Source organism: Leptonychotes weddellii, chromosome 7 (assembly GCF_054177405.1).
Source record: "Leptonychotes weddellii isolate Sample4059 chromosome 7, ASM5417740v2, whole genome shotgun sequence".
Taxonomy (NCBI): Eukaryota; Metazoa; Chordata; class Mammalia; order Carnivora; family Phocidae; genus Leptonychotes; species Leptonychotes weddellii.
The window spans coordinates 113,548,624-113,570,601 of record NC_138375.1 but is presented as its reverse complement, the minus strand read 5'-3'; the positions used below and the strand labels follow the sequence as shown (position 1 = coordinate 113,570,601).

Sequence of the window (21,978 nt, the reverse complement as noted above, 5' to 3'; positions counted from 1 at the left end):
GCTCTGCTTTTCCTTTTCAACATTATTTTGGCTATCCAGATTTTTTCTGGTTCCATACAAATTTTAGAATTTTTTGTTCTGGTTCTGTGAAAAATGCTGGTGTTATTTTTATTGGGATTGCATTAGATGTGTAGAGTGCTTTAGGTAGTATAGATATTTTAACAATCTTCATTCTCCCAATTCATGAGCATGGACTGTTTTTCCATTTCTTTGTGTCTTCTTCAATTTCTTTCATAAGTGTTCCATGGTGTACAGTGTAGTGTTCTTCAGTGTACAGATCTTTTACCTCTGGTTAGGTTTATTCCTAGGTATCTTAGGGTTTTTGGTGCAGTTGTAAATGCGATTGATTCTTTGATTTGTCTTTCTTCTGCTTCATTATTGGTGTATATAGAAATGCAACAGATTTCTGTACATTGATTTTATATTGTGTGACTTTGCTGAATTCATGTATCAGATCTAGCAATTTTGGTGGAGTTGTGGAGTCTTTCTGGTTTTCTACATAGAGTATCATGTTGCCTACAAAGAGTGAAAGTTTGACTTCTTCCTTGCCTTTTTGGATGCCTTTTATTTCTTTTTGTTGTCTGATTGCTAGGCTAGGACTTCCAGTACTATGTTGAACAACAGTGGTGAGAGTGGACATCCCTGTCATGCTCCTGACCTTAGGGGAAAGGCTCTAGGTTTTTCCCCATTGAGAATATTAGCTGTAGGTCCTTCATTTATGGCCTTCATGATCTTGAGGTATGTTCCTTCTATCCCTACTTTCTTGAGGATTTTTATCAACAAAGGATGCTGTATTTTGTCAGATGCTTTTCTGCATCTATTGAGAGTTTCTTATGGTTCTTATCCTTTCTTTTACTAATGTGGTGTGTCATGTTGATTGATTTGCAGATCTTGAACCACCCTGGCAGCCCAGGAATAAATTCCACTTGATAGTGGTGAATAATCCTTTTAATGTACTGTTGGATTCCATTAGCTAGTATCTTGTTGAGGATTTTTGCATCCATGTTCATCAGGGATATTGGTCTGTAATTCTCCATTTTAGTGGAGTCTTTGGTTTTGGAATCAAGGTAATGCTGGCCTCATAGAATGAGTTTGGAAGTTTTCTTCCATTTTTATTTTTTGAAAGAGCTTCAGAAGAATAAGTATTAATTCTTCTTTAAATGTTTGGTAGAATTCCGCTGGGAAGCCGTGTGGCCCTGGGAGACTTTTTTTTTTTTAATTTTATTTATTCATTTGAGACACAGAGATACAGACAGAAAGAGAGAGCACGAGCAGGGGGAGAGGCAGACAAAGAGGGAGAAGCAGGCTCCCCGCTGAGCCAGGAGCCCAATGTGGGGCTTGATCCCAGGACCCTGGGATCATGACCTGAGCTGAAGGCAGACGCTTAACCATCTGAGCCACCCAGGTGCCCCTCTGGGAGACTTTTGATTACTGATTCAGTTTCTTTGCTGTTTGTAGGTCTGTTCAAATTTTATATTTCTTCCTGTTTCAGTTTCCAATTTATATGTTTCTAGGAATTTATCCATTTCTTCCAGATTGCCCAATTTATTGGTATATAATTGCTCATAATATTCTCTTATAATTGTATTTCTGTGGTATTGATGATCTCTCCTCTTTCATTTGTGATTTTATTTGGCTCATTTCTCTTTTTGATAAGTCTGGCTAGGGGTTTATCAATTTTGTTACTTCTTTCAAAGAACCAGCTCCAAGTTTTGTTGATCTGTGCTATAGTTTTTTTTATTTCTGTGTCATTTATTTCTGCTCTGATCTTAATTATTTCCCTTCTTCTGCTGATTTTAGGCGTTATTTGCTGTTCTTTTACCAGCTCCTTCAGATGTAAGGTTAGGTTGTGTATTTAAGACTTTTCTTGCTTCTTGAGGGAGACTTGTATTGCTCTATACTTCCCTCTTATGACTATCTTTCCTGCCTCCCAAAGGTTTTGGACTGGACTGTTGTGTTTTCATTCTCATTTGCTTCCATGTATTTTTTTATTTCTTCTTTAGTTTCCTGGTTAACCCATTCATTCTTTAGTAGGATGTTCTGTAACCTCCATGTATTTGTGGTTTTTCCAGATTTTTTCTTGTGGTTGACTTCAAGTTTCATAGAGTGGTGGTCTGAAAATATGCATGGTTATGATCTCAGTCTTTTTGTATTGGTTGAGACCTGATTTTTGACCCAGTATGTGATCTGTTTTGGAGGATGTTCCATGTGCACTCAAAAAGAATGTGTATTTTGCTGCTTTAGGATGAAATGCTCTGAATATATCTGTTAAGTCCATCTGATCCAGTGTGTCATTCAAAGCCACTGTTTCCTTGTTGGTCTTCTGGTTAGATGATCTGTCCATTGCTATGATTGGGGTGTTAAATCTCCTACTATTATTGTATTATTATCAATGAGTTTCTTTAAGTTTGTTATTAATTGATTTATATATTTGGTCGCTCCCATATTGGGGGCATAAACACTTATAATTGTTAGATCTTCTTGTTGGATAGAGCCCCCCCTTCATTATGATATAGTGCCCTTCTTCATCTCTTATTAGTCTTTGGTTTAAAATCTAGTTTGTTTGATGTAAGTATGGCTACTCCAACTTTCTTTTGAGGTCCATTAGCATGATAGATAGTTCTCCACCCCTTCACTTTCAATCTGGAGGTGTCTTTGGCTCTAAAATGAGTCTCTTGTAAGCAGAATATTGATGGGTCTTGGTTTTTTATCCATTCTGATACCCTGATTTGATTGGAGCATTAAGTCCATTTATATTCAGAGTAATTAGTGATAGCTATGAATTTAGTGCCATTGTATTACCTGTAAAGTTACTGTTCTTTTTTTTTTTTTAAAGATTGTATTTATTTGACAGAGAGAGACACAGCGAGAGAGGGAACACAAGCAGGGGGAGTGGGAGAGGGAGAAGCAGGTTTCCCGCGGAGCAGGGAGCCCAATGTGGGGCTCGATTCCAGGACCCTGGGATCATGACCTGAGCCGAAGGCAGATGCTTAATGACTGAGCCACCCAGGCGCCCCAAGTTACTGTTCTTATAGCTTGTCTCTATTGCTTTCTAGTCTTTGTTGCAAAATCTTTCCTGCTTAAAGGGTCCCCTTTAGTATTTCTTGCAGAGCTGGTTTAGTGTTCATGTATTCCTTTAGTTTTTGCTTGTCTTGGAAGCTCTTTATCTCTCCTTCTATTTTGAATGACAGCCTTGCTGGATAAAGTATTCTTGGCTGCATATTTTTTTTGCATTTAGCATGTTAAATATATCATGCCACTCTTCTGGCCTGCCATGTTTCTGTGGAAAGGTCTGCTGCTAACTTATGTGTCTACCCTTGTAGGTTAAGGACCTTCTATCCCTAGCTGCTTTCAGAATTCTCTTTATCTTTGTATTTTGCAAGTTTCATTGTGATATGTCTTGTTGTTTACCTGTTTTTGTTGAATTTGAAGGGAGTTCTCTATGCCTTTTGGACTTGAATACCCGTTTCCTTCCCCAGATTAGGGGAGTTCTCAGTGATAATTTGTTCAAGTAAACCTTCTGCCCCTTTTCCCCCTGCTCGTGTTCTTCTGGGACTCCTATGATGTGGATATTATTGTGCTTTGTAGAGTCACTGAGTTCCCTAAGTCTTTATTTGTGATCTGTCTTTCCCTCTTCTTTTTCAGCTTCATTATTTTCCATAATTTTGCCTTCTATATCACCTGTTGTATCCTCTGCTTCTTCCATCCTCATTGTGATTACATCCAGTTGGTTTTGCATCTCAGTTACAGCATTTTTTATTTTGGCCTAGTTTTTAGGTCTTTATCTTTGCAGCCAGGGTTTCCCTGGTGTCTTATATGCTCATTTCAAGCCCAGTTAGTATTCTTAGACTGTTTTTCTAAATTCTTATTCAGATATATTGCTTATATCTGTTTTGAGCAAATCCCTGGCTGTGATCTCTTCTTAACATTTCTTTTGGGGAGAAATCCTCCTTCTTTTCATCATGTCTAGTTTCTGTCTTTTGTATATTAAGAAAGCTTGTTCTGTTTCCTGGTCCTGAGATTAATACTATATTAAGAAGGGGTCCTACACTGACCAGGGCCTGGTGCTTCAGGAAGTGTTTGTTGTGTATTCAGTGTGTACTCTGCTGTTGTGTTTTGGTTGCTCTTTCCCACAGGTCAGTCCTCTGCAGAGTTCCTCCTTGCTTGCAGTGGGGAGTGTTTGGACCTTAAACTAGATATGCTTTGACTTGTTTGTTGAGATAAACCTGATAAAAAAATTTAAAGAAGAGCCCTGATCCAAGAAAACAAAAAAGGAAAGGGAATAAAAAGGTAAGTAAACAAAAACTATAAGCCTGATTCTAAAGAATAAGAAAGAAAGAAGGAAAAAAAAAAAAAAAGAAAAGAAAAAGAAGCCTGATCCAAAAAAACCAGGAAAAGGAAACAAGCAAACAAACCAACCAAAAACAAGAAGGTCTAAGCCTGATACCAAAGAAAAGAAAAAAAAAAAAAAAAAGAAAGAAAAAAAAGCAAGCCTGGTCCTATCCCATGAGAACTGAAGCTGACTCTTGAGAGCACTCTTTGATCAACAGACCTGGTACATGTGGGGGGGTCCCGTGTTGGTCTTCTGGGGGAGAGGCCTGGTGGGCTGGCTCACAGTCAGACCTGCCCTTGTAAAGATGCTCCTGCCAGTCAGGGGGGTGGGGTTTGGTTTAAATGACCTCAGCCTCTCCTGGAAGTTCTGTGTTTCTCTCTGAAGTCCGACTGTGCTGGTGGCTGGGGGTGGAAGATGGCATCACCCCACCCTCTTGTCCCCAGGTAGGGGAACTCACGGCCACTGCTGTTCAGGAGGCCCTCATAGAAGAAGTGTCCTCTCCTGTGTCCCAGGCTTTCATCAGATCCTTGCCTTCAACCTGTCCGTGCCTGGCCGTCGGCATGCCTGGCGCCACAGTTCTCCTATGTTTGTCTCTGGCTAGTGGCTGGGATTCAAAACTCCAAATCTTAAAGGGCCTGGCAAGATGTGGACCCACTTCCCTCCCCCAGAGAAGAGCCTGGCAGTGCTGTGCCAGACACCGTTCTGTCCCAAGGAAGCAGTCACACGATGTAGGGCCCAGGCATGGTGACTGGAGTCTGTTGTGACACGCAGTGAAAAGCTGCGGCCAGGTTATCTGCCCTCTGAGTGCCTCTCTGGCCCTTGCTGCTGAATGGCTGCTGGATGGCTGCTGGCAGGCCTTCGGTGCTTGGAGAGGTAAAATACCCTCTTACAAATGTACTTCAGGAAGGGAAACGATCTCTCCCAGTGCGACCCAGGGGATCCCCACACCACAGCGCCTTGTGTGAATCCTATGCGCTGCTCTCTCTCGCACTCTCTCCAACTCTCACTGACCTCACTTCGCGAAAAGTGTTCCCTCCCCTTCGTGGGTCTGTGGCTTTTCTCTCTCCCAGTTCATGGCCCCGAACCTCACATCTACCATGTTGTCTCCCTCCAATTGTGTAGATTGTTTTCTTAATCCTCAGATAATTTCCTAGTTGTTCAAAATGATTTGATGTTATCTAGCTGTGTTTGAGGGACGAGGCAAGCTCAGGGTCCCCCTACTACTCTGCCATCTTAATTCCTCCCTCAGTCCTGGTTTAGTTTTAAGGATAGTTCTACTTGTAAGGCCAACATGGCAAACAGCTCCCATTAGCTAACATTTATTATGCACTTGCCATGTTCTAGCTGCATTATGTGTGTTAAGAAACCCTGATTATTTTTTATTAGGTATTATTTGTGCTCATTATAGAGATAAGGAAACTGAGGCCCAGGGATGAGATAATTTGTCTGAAGTCACATATCTAGTAGGGGAAGGATTTAGGACTTGAACATGCGCAGTCAGGCTTCTAGACACAACATTGTACTGCTGCCCAACAGGTTCTGTTTTTCCTCTGAGAGTTTTTCCAGGCAGAAAAGGGGTACGTGTGTACTTGGATTAGTCCTTCTTAAGATTTGCTGCTTGAGAAAAACAAAACGTCCTTTTCCTATGCAAAAGATAGCCCCTCTGGGCTGAGAGATTCATGGACATTGATAATTTTTGTGCCATGTGGTCAGGCTAGGGCTATGGAAATGCTGAGAGGAATCCCCAAAGAAGATGCTGATTGATGCTTTCGACACCAGTGGATTCCAACAGTGTTTGGCAGCTGCTGGGCATCCTGCGGCATAGTTTGGGGTAGTGCCTGACCAGCCAGACTGTGTTTTTGACAACTCCGATCTTCTTAACTCTGAGCATCTGGTAAAACGATGCCTCAGCAGGAAAACACAGTGGGAGAATGTCTGCTTAGAGCATGTGAGTGTCTGAATGGAGTCTCAGACGTCCTCTAGAAAGCCCTGGTGTCCCCAGGTCCCCTTTGCTCACTGTCCCCGTGCTCTATGCAGACAGAAGAAATGAGACAGAACCCCAGCAGAGGTCATCTTCCCTCTCTCTAGTGTCCCTCCCCATGGTCACTGCATTTGGGTGAGGGATTTCAGCCAGCTGTGCATTTATTGCTGGGCCTCATTGTGTCTTTTAACACAAATTTCATCCAGCAGGCTCTTGAGCATTAGGGTCCACCTTATCTGGGAGGCTGCTGCAGGCCAGCAGGCTAAGCAACTTAATGCAAGCCACAGACTTAGTAACTGGAGAATCTGAGGAGGCAGGCGCTCAACTGTAACACTGTATTTCTACCCAACACATTCTGTTTTCTTCTGGGAGTTTTTCCAGGTAGAAAAATGGGTCCATTTACAGCATGGCTGTAAAATGTGCACAAGGTGGAGATTTTTGGAAGAAAAAAGCAAAGGGACTTCTGCTATGGTTAGAGGTCCTGGCCCAGCTTTACACAGAGTGGTGATGTGTGGAATCGCCCCCTCCCCAGCACACCCCATCCTCCTTGGCATTATTCTCTGAGAGGAACCTGTGTACATTTTATGTACTTCTGGGCCCCAAGTCTATGAAAAGATGTTGAAATGAAGTTGACAGCATGGAATTGAGGTTCATGGAGGACATTGATTATGTGTGTTATCATTTTTATGTTTTTGATCTTGGTAGAGATTTTCTATTTTTATTAAGAACACTGGCTATTGGCAAAGAATTTACCACCTTCCCTCTTGGCTGGGCTATTGGCTCTACTGCTCAGCTCTCTCTTCCATCTCCCATGGAATTTTTCCTCATTTTTTTTCCACTTTTTTTCAGGCTGCTTTCTATCTCAGAGGGTGATTCTGCTTCCTATTTATAGAGAAATTGAGGCTATTAATATGACTTCCTTCAACTTTTATCCTTTTGGTAGTTATTAGTGTTATTTGCCAAATAGCTTCATTTTTTCTCTCCTTTCAACATATGGCAGCGTTACACTTCCTGGCTTCTCTCATGGTGTTGTGGGTGATGTGACTAATTGTTGACAGTGAGTTGTAAGTGGGAAGAATGTGTGTCACTTCTAGGTGGAAGCATTTCCTTGCTCGTGTGGGACTCTCCCATCACTGGAGTTCCCTTTGACAGGGTGGGACCATTGGAGAGGGTAGCTGTCCTATCAGCCTGGATTCCTGAGTGAATTCTCTTACAAGATGGAAATAGGATGAGCAATAAATAAGCCTTCTTTCATTAAAAGCCACTATAACTTTGGCTTTGCTTGTCAACAGAGCTTAACGACGCCCGTCTTTATTAATATCATGTCCCTTTTGCCCAACAACTATGCTGCATCCATACCCACCCTGTTTGCCTTCTAGCTTTTCTCAGATGAAGAGCTGTCTCTGCATCTTTCCTCATCTTTACAACTACTTCTCATTAAAGTTCTCCAGTGGCTTCCTCTTATTCTTGAAAAAAGAATGAGAACAAAATTCTTTAGCATGGTCAATGAGCCTTTCTGCATGGTCTGGTCCCTGCCTGCTTCTTTACAATCATCCTATGCCCCACTCTTCCCTATGCCTTCCAACTCAGCCACATTCACCTTCTTTCAGTTTCTCTTATATGCTATGTTTTCTCTTACCACAGGGCCTTCGAATATGCTTTGAACATGTTCTCTTCTTTAGAAATGTCCTCCCCACATCTGGTTAACTTTTTATTCTTTAGCTCTCAGAGCAAGTGTGACTTCCTCAGAGAAGCTTTCATTGACCTGCCTGATTAGGTGACAGCTACTTTTAGAAGTTATAATATCATGGTCTTCTCTTTTATAATACTCCAAATCCAACATCACAATTTATTGGTGTGATGTGTTGATTAGCATCTGTCTTTCCCATGATGGCTGACATCATGTCCTTTTCATTCAGCACCACATCCCCGTTCATTAGCACAGCATGCTTTGTAGGCCCTCACTGAAAGCTTGTTGAAGGCATGAGTGAGGATATGCAGCCATACTGTCCAGTGTGGTACCCACTGCCCACAATCAGCTTTGATATTTGAGCTAATTCATTTAGAAAATACTAAGAATTCAGTTCCATAATTACCTTAGCCACATTTCCAGTGCTGGCTAGCCATGCATAAGAAGCTAGCGCCTACCATGTTAGACAGCAGAAAATAGAACATTTGCATCATCACAGAAAATTCCCTGGGATAGTGCTGCCAGGACAAAGTCCAAGTGGCTGTGTAATGAAACACCCTCAAGGATTTGGTTCTGAGAAGCTTTCCAGTGTGCTCCTTTCCCAGAGTGATATGGCCACAGGGAAACACTTGCCCCCCTCTAAACAGCCCCATCCATGCCACTCTTCCTCAGGTATCTGTGACTTCTCAGCTTTCACCTCCCTCTGCCTAAATTGTCCTCCCTTGCTTCTCAGCTAAATTGACATCCTGTCCAGCACCTCTCATCCTTTTAGCCCTGTCTCAAGCATTTCTGCTTCTGGGAAACTTTTCCTGGGGTCCCGACTGAGCCGGTCACTGCTTCCTCTGGCCTTCACGCTGCCACTTCCTGTTTCTGTTTGTCCTGCTCAGACAAGATTGTAACAGTGGTTCACACTTCTCTCTCCTTTGCCTGATGAACACCTCAAGGGTGAGGCCTAGGTCTTGATCTTCTAAGTCTCCCCCGTGCTCAGCATAGAGTTGGTGGTGTAGTGGACACAGTGAATGTTTGTTCAATGATGCCTAAGTAAGTGAATGAAAATTATAGGGGATATTATTTCCTTAGTACAATGGTGTGGAGGAAAATGGAACTGTCTTAGTAGGGTTACTGAGGGCCCTCCTTTCATTCCTTCTCCCTCCCTTTGTCCTCTCCCAGGGCTTTATTTCATGTGAGACTAGCTTTCTGAGCCAGGAATCACCTAGGAGCTTGGTGGAGTCAGGAATGGGCACTGTTTCAGAGTCTGGAAGGCGCAGCAAAGTGGAGCTGCTCCTGTAGGAGAGTGGGGAGTCTCATCAGTTGGGAGGAAAGATGGCCAGTGCCATGCTTAGGTTCTACAACCAAGCTGCAGGACAGGACACTAGAGAGCGGGGTCCACCTGCAAGTCTGAAAGTGACTGTTGTGAACTCTACTTTGCTCAGCTAGCAAAGTGCAGAGGCTGCTGCTGCTACGGTCATAGCATCCCTGTCCCCACCTTACCTACCACCTGATGGCTCCTTGAGGGCAGGACTGTCATACCCCTCTTGGGATGCCCAGCAGGCTAATCAATGTCTATAGAGCTCACAGGCAGTGGCTGAAACAACTTGTCAGACTGAACTACCCCCTTACTGGTGATAATTGCCTGATAATAGACATGCTTTCTGCAGTGGGACTAATGTAATTTTGGACAAAATATTCATGTGTTCTCCTTTTTTTTTTTTTTTTAATAATAGGTCTTTGCTTAGTTATGTCCAAAGGAGCCTCCACCTCCTCTCTAGGTAGAATTAAGGCTTCTGTTGTGCAAAATAGCACCTTCTGGGTCCCTTTGTCCCATTCTCCTGTGGCATTTGAGCTTGAATGACACATGTCTACAAAGTTCTTTCAGTGACTAGGAGATTTATATGACCCCCATATAGACACACCTGGAGTCAGGAAGAAGCAAGGAACGATGTAGGGGAAAGAAAGGAAAAGAACATCCCTGTGAGCCTAGAGATGAAGAAGCAATCAAGAGGAGAGAGAGGGAGGGATGAAAGTAAAGGGTTCAGATGTGTGTCTTCAGTTAGTCAAGTTGAAGAGAGCGCCAAGGATTGAGTCTGGATCTCTTTGACCAGCCACTCAGCAATGACCACATGCTAGACACTGGGCTCCCTTTACGGGTGCAGCCTGGGTCCAGCTGAGCCCAAATGGATCTTGAGACTGATTTCGACTCCCTGTTGGTGGAGCTGGAAGTCCCTTAAGCATTTATTTAGAGCTGATATGCAGAGGGAGTAGAGTGCCTTTAAGAAAGATATTAGGCATGGTTCCACGGGGCCAGACATAGAAATGGAGAAGACAGCAGGATGTCTGCTAGTCACATTGGCCCTGAAGGAGAAGACCAAGGCCTATATATGGCGGGCTGCAGGCCAAAGCTGGAGGGATTGGTTTCTTTATCCATGAGGCCCAAGTAGAGTTGCTTCTGAGATTACGTGTGACTCAGCATGGGGAGAGAAGTCCCCTTACTTCTTCATAAGGCAGCCTTGGCTTCCAAAGGGACCGTAACCTGTTAGGGCTGGGATGGACTGAGATGGGTGCCAAAAGTGTGTTAAGTAACATGAACACGGGCTCTAAGCCAGCACAGTGTGTGTAGTGTACTGCTTCGTCTATACCCACAGGCTGATGGGCCCGACGCTGTTTGAGGCACACTTTTCCCATTCGATTCTTACCATAATCCTATGAAGTGGGTATTATTATCCAAACTTTATAGATGAGACAAGTGAGATGTACAGAGGCTAAGTGACTTGCTCAAGTGACTCCATTAAGTGGTTGGACCAGGATTAACCTCAGAGGGCACCTTCTGAGCCACTTTTCCAACACTTTCTTCTAAACACAACGATTAACATTGCAGATGACACATCTGCCTGGGTTTTGGGGGAGGCTGAGCTACTCTCTTAAAACAGAAGTCATGGAGAACAACCATATCCTCACAAGGCCTTTTGTCTTTTCTGGAAGGATTTTAGACGATAATGACAATGTCCTTACCAAGAGGAAGTTTCTAGCATTTTCTAGGGAGAAGACAAAGGACAAGCTAGGGAATATCTCTGGAAATAGAAAGACCCCCCGCCCCCCAGTTACAAGGAAGGGGGACATCACTGAATCACAGCAATGATGCTTCCCTATGGAACTCCAGAGAACTTTACAGTTTGCAGAGCATTTCCTCTCATATGAATTCATTTGAAGGTTCACAGAAAATGGAAGCAGAAGCTTATATGCTCATTTTGCAGATGGGGATGAGACTCAGAGCTTCAAAGACTTGCCCAAGACCACATGGGTAGTAAGTGAAAGAATCATGCTAAAGATCTGGTTTCCTGACACCTACTTCATGATTCTTTTCTTTTTACCAGGTGGTCCCTTGTGCAATGGTGGGATAATTAATTGTCTTGAGCTAATGGAGGCTGACATTATGACTGAGCCAGCCAGACGACCAGACATTAGTGTGGTGCCTGAAGAGAGGCAGACATTCAGGTGAGGACCTGATCCAGGGCTCATTACCAGCAAGGGCAGCACCCACTTCATTTACATCTGTGTGTTTCATAGCTCATATAGGCTGATTCTACATTAGAGTTACCCAAAGACTTTTACATGGAAAACGAGTTTCATCAATCTTCTGTGAGAAAGAGTTCTGTGGTCAAATAATACATATTGTACCCTTTTTCTTTTAATTGGAGGAGCAATGCATGTTAAAGCTCTGTAATGTCTTTAAGCAAAGAAATCTGTTTGACTCTACTTAATTCAAGATCTCCAAATTTATTTGAACAAAACACCATTTTTTAAGGTCTTACTTAGTAGCGGCCCATGAAACTGCCAAGAACAACTAATTTGCTTTAATTACTGAATTAATGGTTTGATTTGATATCATGTGGGCAGAGACTTAGGAATTTTTTATGGTTCTATATCCCAGCCTTAAAGCTATTGTATATATCAGGTGTAAAGGCAATGTATTTATAAATAGGCTTTGATGCTAGTCATTTCATAACTCAATGACCCAGGGTTAGATTGTGCCCATGGAAGCGTGCTAAAGTTCATAAATTAAAAATGAAATCTCATTATAATATTAATACATCTTTTTTTATTAATACATCTTTTTAATATTAGGTGTTTTCACTATAATTCATGATAGAATAAATGTCAAGGAAAACTCTGTGTCTGTCTGCTGTTACATAATGATAAACATGGTCTGAGAGAATTTACCCATTGGAGGTCTTTAAAATGAGCAAGGCTGACTTTTTATGCAGGTTGTTTATCATCTTCCCACCTACGGATTGCTGCAGACACTTGACATTCATGAGGGATATTTCCTAAGACCTTTATGACTCTCCTAATTGGCAAATATCACTAAATAATTTCCCTCATAAAACCTTTTTATTGTGTCCCGAACTGTCATGTTCATGGAGTACTCTACTTTCTCTTCTCATTCATCACTGGGGCTGTTTTGTACTTAGTGGTTGACAACAAGAGGGAACACGCAGCTATGAGGTGGTGGCCAGACTTCTGGACTAGCTGACTGATCTACCCTCACTGACAGTGTTGCTAAGAGGTTTGGATTTGTTTCAGAAAAATGGTGAATGCTTGCATTTTATGGGCCATTAGAATTGCTCATGAATAGCTGAAACTGCAAATATAAATTTGCTAATGCCAAGCATCTCCTGTTCTTTGGGTTTTCAAAGACATCTTCACCTCCACGCTGTGCTCCTTCCCTGTGCTGGGAGGCAGGAGGGTACTCCGGCTTTGGGAAGGAAGGAAATACTTGTGGTTCTGGAAACTCAAGCTCATCTTTACCACTGCTAAACAGTCTCCATAGCAGGGTTTGTGTGAACTCCAAGGCCATGGGTATCTCAGCAGCTTCTGGGTTAGAATGCTGTGCTTTGATGAAAAGCCTCATTGAGCTCTTGGGGTTGCTGATAAAATGAGAGTTTTCCTGAGCCAAGAAAATAGGGTTGTACTTGAAGCTATAGCCTGCTCCCTCTCTTTTCATAGCCCTATGCTTTTGAATGGTAATCAAAGGCCCCATTTCCTATGATTTGTCCACTTTGCCTTTGGGACCCAGAGTCTTCAGATAAAGCTATTTTTCTTAGATTTTTTTATTATTATTAAAAGTAAGGGGGCAGGAAGATTTTTTCAAACTTGGAAGCTCTCACTAGATGAATTCCACAAATATATGTGGTTTGTTGAAGGATGGTTCCCTCCACACAAATTGAGAAAAGTACGAGGAGAAGTGTCCAGAGGTCAGTTTGGGGGCATTGAAAATACCCCCAGTATTGACCCTGTGAAATAGCTGGAAAAAAATAAAAGCTTTAAAGGCTGATCACCCATTTTGTTTATGTGCAAAGCACAGTGATATTGAAACACATGGATCTTTGGAGCTCTGCAGTTTTCATCAGGATGGATGACATCATCTAATATAAGAGCAGATTCTAAAGAATCCAGAATACATCCAGAGTGGAGACATAATTGACTTTTGCTGCTTAGGACTTCAATCTGACTAGGCACTGTGGGCCTGAGGGCTACTGGGTGCCTGTGGCCATTAAAGACACCTTGAGGTTGAGTGAGGAGGTGGGACGAGCTTACTCCTGTGACAAGTCTCCTTGAGCTTCCTACTAAGTACTTGCATAAGACTTTAGAGTGAAATTCCTCTAAGGTTCCCAGACCCATGGATCCCACAAAGCCTCCAAACTAAAACATTTTCTACACAAGTCCCCAGGCACACAGAACTCAATCAGTGTTATTGACAGACCAGAGTGATGTGTTTCTCGTGAAAACTGGGGAATTGGCCTCCTCACTGATGCCAGGTCACGTTGTCCCTGCCAGTTGTTTGGAGGCTGAAAATCTCCTCTCTTGTTTTCCAGGCTGAAAGCCTGTTCCTGGAATTATAGTCATGCTACCTTTCTCTTGGTGGGCTGGGGAGTGAAGGGAGGGGTTTGCTGAGGAGCTCTGAGCAGTCCTGCAAGGCTGGCCATTCTTTGTCTAGAGAGTAGTTGGGTGATTGGTGTTTTCATGGTCACCTTGTGGGAACGTAAAATATGCATGAGCCCAAAGTGAGGCCAGCCGCCCTGCAAGGCAAGAAGGCCTGGAGAGGTGGGGAAGCTTACCTTCTTGACTTCATATTTAATGGCGAGTTTGATCCGGCTCAGACTTGGACGGTGGTGGTCGGACCAGACTTGGAAGTTCACATCACCATTTAAAATCGCTTCCACCTCTTCCGTGTCTCGGCATAGGTCCAGCACGCCCACCACAAAATCCTTGCATTGCATAGATAACTTCCTGTAATCGTTCTAACAGAATAAAGAGAAATCAGGGGTGTGTCACAGGAGGCCCACAGATTGGCTTGCCCAGCACAGCAGCGTGGATCAGTAACTGTCCACCAAGTGTGTGCTTACGGAGAACATTGGAACCAGGGCTGCACTGTGTCCAGAAGGCACAGCAGCCTAGAGGGCCTCTTCTAGGGATTGGTCAGGGTGGGCTCCGCGGGCGCCACCTGCATCTGAGTCACCGTGGGTGCATGCTAGAGCTGCAGATTCCCAGGGCCTCTCACAGACTGACTGAGTCAGAATTCCTGTGGAGGATGCCCAGGATTTGTCCTTTCACCTTGTTCTCTAAGTGATTCTGATGGCTGCTACACCCATCCTGGCTCTTTCAAAGCAGCAGTTCTTTGTGCCCAGTTCTGAGAGAGGGGGTGATAAAGAAATGAACTTGGAGACTGGAAATAACCCTTCACTCATTTACCACCCATATAGAGTGGTAACTGTTCTGTACAGGAAGTTTACTGGAAAGATATGGCTGATAGGCTAAGACTGGAAAAAAAAAGTACACAGGTGTGCTTTCTTTTTAGGTGCTGGAAAATCTGCTTGTAAATGATAAATTTAAAAATCAAATGTAATTTAAATCTAATAGGATCCTTTCTCACCACACATCCTTTTGTATGGCAAATTTTGGCTCCTTAAATTACTTGCCTGTTGAATAAACATTTTTAGACCTTGACCTTTGTTTTGTTTTGTTTTTTAATGAGTTGCCTCTGGAGTCCTCTGTTCTCTTCCCTAGGCATACCTTTCAGAATTATCTTTGAGAGGCTGCAATTCCTTTCTGAGTGACATGCCAGCTTCCCTCTCCCCCAAGCAGATTGCTTCAGTTCCAGACAATGATCCAAAATGTTGGACAAAAAAATGTTTCGGGTCACCCTCATACCACTACTCCCCCAAAATATTTTCCTCTAGAGGTTTCTTTGTTAGTTTCTTAGTTGAAACAAATCTATTCAGAAAGGACACCGAGAGCCAAATGTCACTTGTAATGTTAATGTCAACAGCCTTCAGACTGGTAGATAGTGGTTGGTAAATAGGAATGCAGGTTTGCTTTTCCAGAATTTGGATTCCTGAGTAAATAGGTGGGAGCCTGGCAAACTGTAGAAGCTTGGCCATTTTTCCGAATTAGTGATTCTTGTCTCCTTCCAGCACTACTGCGTCAGAATGTCACTGTGTATTAGAGAAAGAGGACGGTAAATGTTTGTTTGCTAGGAAGAGGATCAAGAAAATGTTTTCTGACAGGAGTGGCCACCCTTCATTTTTATATATAATTTAAGGAGAGGAAGGGAAATTCTGGGTAAGAAGATGACTGTTCAGCTCAGGCAGACTGTCATGGAGAAAAATTCAGTGAAGATGCTTGGAGTCTTCTAGGTTTTGACACAGAACTGGGTGGTGAGATGAAGAGCTGTATTCTATGCTCCTCCATCCCTAACACCCCTCCCTCCCATCTTCCCTCCCTCTGTTCCTTCTCTCCCTCATTGTTGAGGGCCTACAATATACTAGGCAATGAAAAATTGGCAATGAAAAGGGTAAATGTGGTCTCTGAGTAGTGTGGGGGTAGAGGCTAGGGATCCACTGTCTGGATTGCATAACAGTAATGCTAGGTAAAACTTGCTCACAGCATATTCCAGATAAGATATTCTGAGAGCCCTAATGAACCAGGGGTGGGAAACAAAAGGGACTGGGCTCAGCAAAAGGGACCTGTTCAACTCTGGCAGTCCTGCTGCTGCAACCCAGGTGTCCTAAGCCTCTGGCCCCCACTCCATCACCTTTCTTGTCTCTGTCTTGAGAAGAAGGAGTCTGTGAATATTGTTGCCTATTCTTGGTAAGACAGACACTTCCCTGCTAGTTAGACATGACCTCATCCCTTGGTAGAAACTCCTGCCTAGAGCTGAGTGCATGGATAGATACAGAAAAGAAGTGGAAAGGGCCTGACCCAGTCCATGGCCCAAGCTCCCCATGCTAGGAACATCAGATTATACTGCCCTAGAGCATCTGCACATTTCTGGGCTCAGCACAGTTCAGAACACAAGATACCATCCTGAGATTTTAGCTTCCCTGGGCTCTTTCAGCTAGCTTGGCCATAGAAAGGGGGGCCCACCAGACAGAGCAGCCAAAGCATGTAGTTTGCTTTTGTCTTCTGCATTAGACAGTCTGGGAGGCAACAAACCTGGTGTATGCAGATAGCTGGAAGAGTCAGAGAGAACCTGGGCCTGCCGGGAAGACAAAGATGACATGGATAAGGACAGCTGCAGGTGGTGGGGTTGGCCATGGCCAGGCCCAGGCTTACCAGAGGGGACCACAGGTGAATGTCTCTAGGGAATTAGGATGATTGTGATTTATTGGGTCAACCCTGAGCTTGGTAAGCCTTCTGGGTCATACTCTCCCAACTTTAGTTGGAGGTAGATGAGACACACACCCAGGCGTTCACAAGTACTCTTTTAAAAATAATTTAATTTTCTGCAAGTTAAAGTCTGCCAGTCCCAATGGGTGACAGATGTTCTGCCTGCAACATCTCACTTAATCCTTATAAAAATCTCATGATGGAAGGACTGTCAGCATTTCCCACTTAAAAATGAGGAAACTGAGACCCAGAGAGAGAAGCAAACAGGCTGAATCCACTTTTCCTTCTATTTGTAACTTACTCATGTCTGGATCACTCTTAACTTCCCTGAAGATTTCAGCCCCTGTCTCACTGCCACTCTCCCAACATTGCTGTTGTTATTCGTGGTGGTTTCAATATCCAGGAACATGACCCTCCCATTACTCTGCCCTCTCATTTCCTTGACAGTGTCTTTCCTAGTGACCTTCTCCTCAACTCTTAACTCAGCCACTCTTACTTATTCGTCATAACCACAGCTCCTTCATGACCCCACCTTCAACTCTCCCCACTCTGACCACCGCCTTTCATATGTTGAGCTCACTCCCTCTGGGACCCCAATCCCAGCAATCCTTTGATTCTACCAGAGCTACAAGGCTTTGATTATACCTCCCTTTTACTGGTTTTCATTCCCTTTAGGGGCCTCTCTCCCTCTTTGCAGTGCTTATCCTTCATGGCAGTTGCTAAAATCATTCCTATACATATCATCAACTCTCTTGTCCTCCTCTTATTTCATCCTTCTTACTGGACAAAAGCCTGACCTTAGTTGAGTCTAACTCTCCACTGCCCTGTTCCTGCCTCTGCATAGTAAATGTGGCTGCACAACACACAACCGCTCTGATCAGGCATGCTGTCAACTACCTCCAACCTCGGGTACCCTCCCTCTCTCCTAACAAGTATTGCAAACCTTCTCCTCTCTTCGGTCTTCTGACACCTCCCCTTCCTCCTAACTCTCAAAGGAGGACCTTGTCTCCCATTTTGTTTAGAAAATAGGAGTCATCAGAAGAGAAGCACCACATGCTGACATGCTCACATATTCTACCTTCATGCATCTGCACTCATGGATTACTCCCTCTTTTTGCTGTGGATGATGTGTTCTTGCTCCCATCTAAGGCTGTCTCCTCCATTTTGGTGCTGGATATCAGCCCCTGATGCCTACTCAAGCACAGGGCTCCTGGAACCTTCCTTTCTTTCTCCTTCATTGTCAATTTCTCCTTTTCCCTATTGGCTCAGTATAAAACATGCTGCTATTCTCTCATCTTAAAAAAGAATTTCTCTTGACCCCACTTTCCTCTCCAATTACAACTACAATTTTCTGTTCCATTTTATAGCAAAGCTCCTCAGTTGAGTTGTCTACACTCATTGTTTCCATTTACCCTCCAGGCATTCTTTCCTATTCCATTCAATAAGACTTTCACACCCACATCCACTTTCTCCACTGAGATTGTTCTTATCAAGGTCACAAGTGACTTTTATGTTCCCAAATCCAGTGGTTGGTTCTCAATCCTCATACTACATGACCTATCAAGAGCTTTGACATAGATGATTACTTCCTCCTCTCTGGTACACATTTTTCACTTGGCTTCCAGCCTAATATGCTCTTTTGTGTGTTTTTCTTCCTGAATGACTACTTTTTATATTCTTTCTGGATCTATTCTCTTCTCCTTGATATCTTAATTTTGGAATGCCCCAAAGATGTGCCCCATCCTTTGAATTCTCCTTTTATCTACTTACACTCATTGCCTTAGTGATCTTATATAAGAGCATTAGATACCATCCATATGCTGATGACTCCAGAAGTTACGTTTAGCACATCCTTCTCCTGAACTTGACTCATATATCCACTTGCCAAGTTGATATTTCTACTTGGATGCTAAATTGTCACTTCACACTTAACAGGACTAACTCTGGATCTAGCCTTCTCCACCTTATTTAGTTTCCCCCACCCTTTCACTTGCTTAGGACAAAAAAAAAATCTGTCCTAATTTGCTATAGTGTATTCTCCATATATCAGTTGGAGGGATACTTAGAAAAAGTAGTCAGATCATGGCACTGCCCTGTTCAAACCCACCAACAGTGTCCCATCCACTCAAAGTAAGAGTGGAGTCGTTATGTCATCCTATAAGGACATGCATTTCTAGCCCCTCCATTCTCCTCCTGATTTTATTTCCTATGGTTCTCTCCTTCCCTCAGTCTACTCCAGCCACTCTCACTTCCTTGCTATTCTCCCAGTACATTCAGCATGGACAAGACCTTTGTACTGGCTATTTTCTTTGCTCGGAATGCTCTTTCTCCAGGATCTCATGACTAACTTCCACAACTCGTTCAAGTCTTTGCTCACATGTCACTTTCTCAGAAGCCTTCCTTGACTGTCTTTTTAAAAAATTTTAACCCTTCTCCATTTGCCATCACCCTATTGTACTTCTTTTTCCTTCATAGTACTATGACCATATGACATCACATACTATATATTTTACCTATTTGTTGTCCCTGTCCTCTCTTGGAATGTAAGCTTCTCGAGGGTAGGAAACATTGCTGTTTTATTCACAAATAGAGTCTAGAACATGTTTTGAAACATGATAGACGCTCCATGAATGTTGAGTCAATCAGAGCAGTTTACTTGTCTAAGATAACATAGCTACTAAGTGGTTGAGCCAAGATTCAAAACAGGTAGATCTGACCCCAGTGCTGTGGTCTTTCCTCTCACTGTGTTGCCACTTTGGGCAGGATATTCCCTTCTTAGCACACCGTGGAAACCAGAGGCTTAATTGGGGCTGACTCTCAACTAACGTGGGGAAATAAAGGGTGGGCTGATATACGGAAGTTTGAACACCTAACAGATTCTCTAGGATAGTAAGTTGAGTATACAGGTTTTCAAGTCAGGAGGACCTACAGGGTATTAGTGAAATACGTCAGCCAAAGTGAAATAAGTCAGACAAAGACAAGTGAAATAAGTCAGACAAAGACAAATCCCATATGATTTCACTCATATGTGGAATTTAAGAAACAGATGAACCTAGGGGAAGGGAAGGAAAAATAGAACAAGATAAAAACAGAGAGGGAGGCAAACAGTAAGAAACTCTTTTAACTCTAGGAAACAAACTGATGGTTCCTGGAGGGCAGGGAAGGATGGGATAACTGGGTGATGGGCATGAAAGAGGGCACTTGATGTAATGAGCACTGGTGTTGTATGCAACTGATGAATCACTAAATTCTACCTTTGAAACTAATAATACACTATTGGTTAACTACATTGAGTTTAAATAAAAATTGAAAAGAAAAATAAAACCAGGAGGACCTGGAGTTTGAACTTCTATTTTACTACTTTTAGTTGTGGGAAATGGAACAAACTATTCACCTCTTCTGCATCTCAGTTTTTAATCTGTAATAATATACACATCATATAACCATTGGGAGAATCAATACCAAAACAATGTAAAATGCTTAGTGTAGTTAACAATAAATAACACCAATAACAAAATAAGTCAACACCTAAATAAATAAAAATTTATACTAAAGCCTACAAATGGCAATTTAAATCTTTTTATAGTTGACATGAAATGTTACATTAGCTTCAAGTGTACAACATAGTGATTCAACTATGGTTAGGCAATTTTTATTATTGTTACCACTTTATTTTGACCATCGATTTCAAACTCTTGACCTCTTGCTCTTTGTGGTTTTTAATTATTGGAGTGAGAACAAGACTGGCTCATGGGAAAGAAAACATAAAATATGGGAGAAGCCCTTGATTTCTTCTCTCTCTCTCCTTCCAGATCTGATTCATATATCAAAAATATACTCTGATTCTGAATTCACTTTTCTTTAGCTCTGGTGATCACACCAATGCTGTCCTGGTTAGCACCTCCAGGCATACACAGGTTACCATTGTTGAACTTGATTAAGTTTGTAATCTTACCAGTCCCCAAATCAATCTGAATGAATTTGTTCTGCTTGATGAGATCAGGGTTGTGGATAGTGTCAGCATCAGGCATCACTAGATAGTAGATTTCTTGTGTGCCCGCATAGATCTTTCTCATTTTGCACAACTTGCATTTGGTCTCTTCAGGAGTAATCTCATGAACAGTAATACAATTCTTGGTGTCATAGTGAGATGGAGGTTGTCTCCAGTCTTGTCAGTGCTGATGACTTCCATTAAACCAACAATGTGGTTTAAATCAATGTGGACCTTGCCATCCATCTCAGTGAACTGCTATATGCAACTCTTCTCTACTTTCTATTAGGGCATACTCAAGTCTGTCCTTAAAGAAAGTGACAAGGGGGAGCCATTCTTGGCCTGTGGGCACTGATGAATGGAGGGAGTAAGCATCCCAGTCCATTTGTCCAGATTCAACTCTTTGAAGCTGCATTGTGTTACAATGGCTCTTTGGGACCATGAGCCGTGGCTGTGCTGGGCAGGAACCAAGAGGCCCTAGAGTTTTGAGTTTTCCAGAATGTCATATTAAGGGAATCATATATTATGTAACCTTTTGAGACTGGCTTATTTTACTCAGTGTGATTCCTTTGAGATTCATCCATGTTGCATTATCAGTAATTCATTTCTTTTTATTCCACATTCACTGCCTATACATGTCAGTTTGTTTATACATTCACTCAGGGAAGGACATGTGGGTGCTCCTAGTTTTTGGCAGTTATGAATAATGCTTCTATAAACATTCCTGTACAATTCTTGTGTGAAGATAAACTTTCAGTTCTTTAAGGTAAATAGGAGTGGGATTGTTGGCTATATGGTAAGTGGTAACTCGGATAAGTTACTCAGTTTTTGGAATGGATACTATTTTACATTACCACCAATGAATTATGAGAGTTCCAGCTCATCCATATTCTTACCAGAGCTTGGTATGGTCAGTTTATTTTCTGTGTAGTGGTATCTCATTTAATTTGCATCCCCTAATGGCTAATATGTTGAGCATCTTTTTATGTGCTTTTTTGCCATCATTGTATCTTTTTGGTGAAGTGTCTGTTCAAATCTTTTCCATTTTTTAAATTGAGTTTATTTTCTTATTATTGAGTTTTGAGAATTCTTATATATATTCTGGATACAATTCTTTTATAAGAGGGTTTGTGAATATTTTCTCAGAGTCTGTGACTTATAGTTTCATTCTTTTACTGTCATCTTTCAAAAAACAAATTTTAAATTTATCATTTTTTCTTTTTTTCTAAAGATCTTATTCATTTATTTGACAGAGAGAGACACAGTGAGAGAGCGAACACAAGCAGGGGGAGTGGGAGAGGGAGAAGCAGGCTTCC

The 21,978-nt window shown here is 42.4% G+C and overlaps 1 protein-coding gene and 1 pseudogene across 1 annotated transcript in view; both read right to left on the bottom strand.

Annotated features, from left to right (window-relative positions):
- TRPC7 (transient receptor potential cation channel subfamily C member 7) overlaps positions 1 to 21,978 on the bottom strand; it is a 118,471-nt gene that overhangs the window by 83,608 nt on the left and 12,885 nt on the right. Inside the window, exon 2 of the mRNA XM_081827024.1 lies at positions 14,121 to 14,303. Within this exon, the coding sequence (XP_081683150.1) occupies positions 14,121 to 14,303 (183 nt within the window). The remainder of the gene's footprint in view (positions 1 to 14,120; positions 14,304 to 21,978) is intronic.
- On the bottom strand, positions 20,523 to 21,077 carry LOC102748783 (small ribosomal subunit protein eS4 pseudogene; annotated as a pseudogene).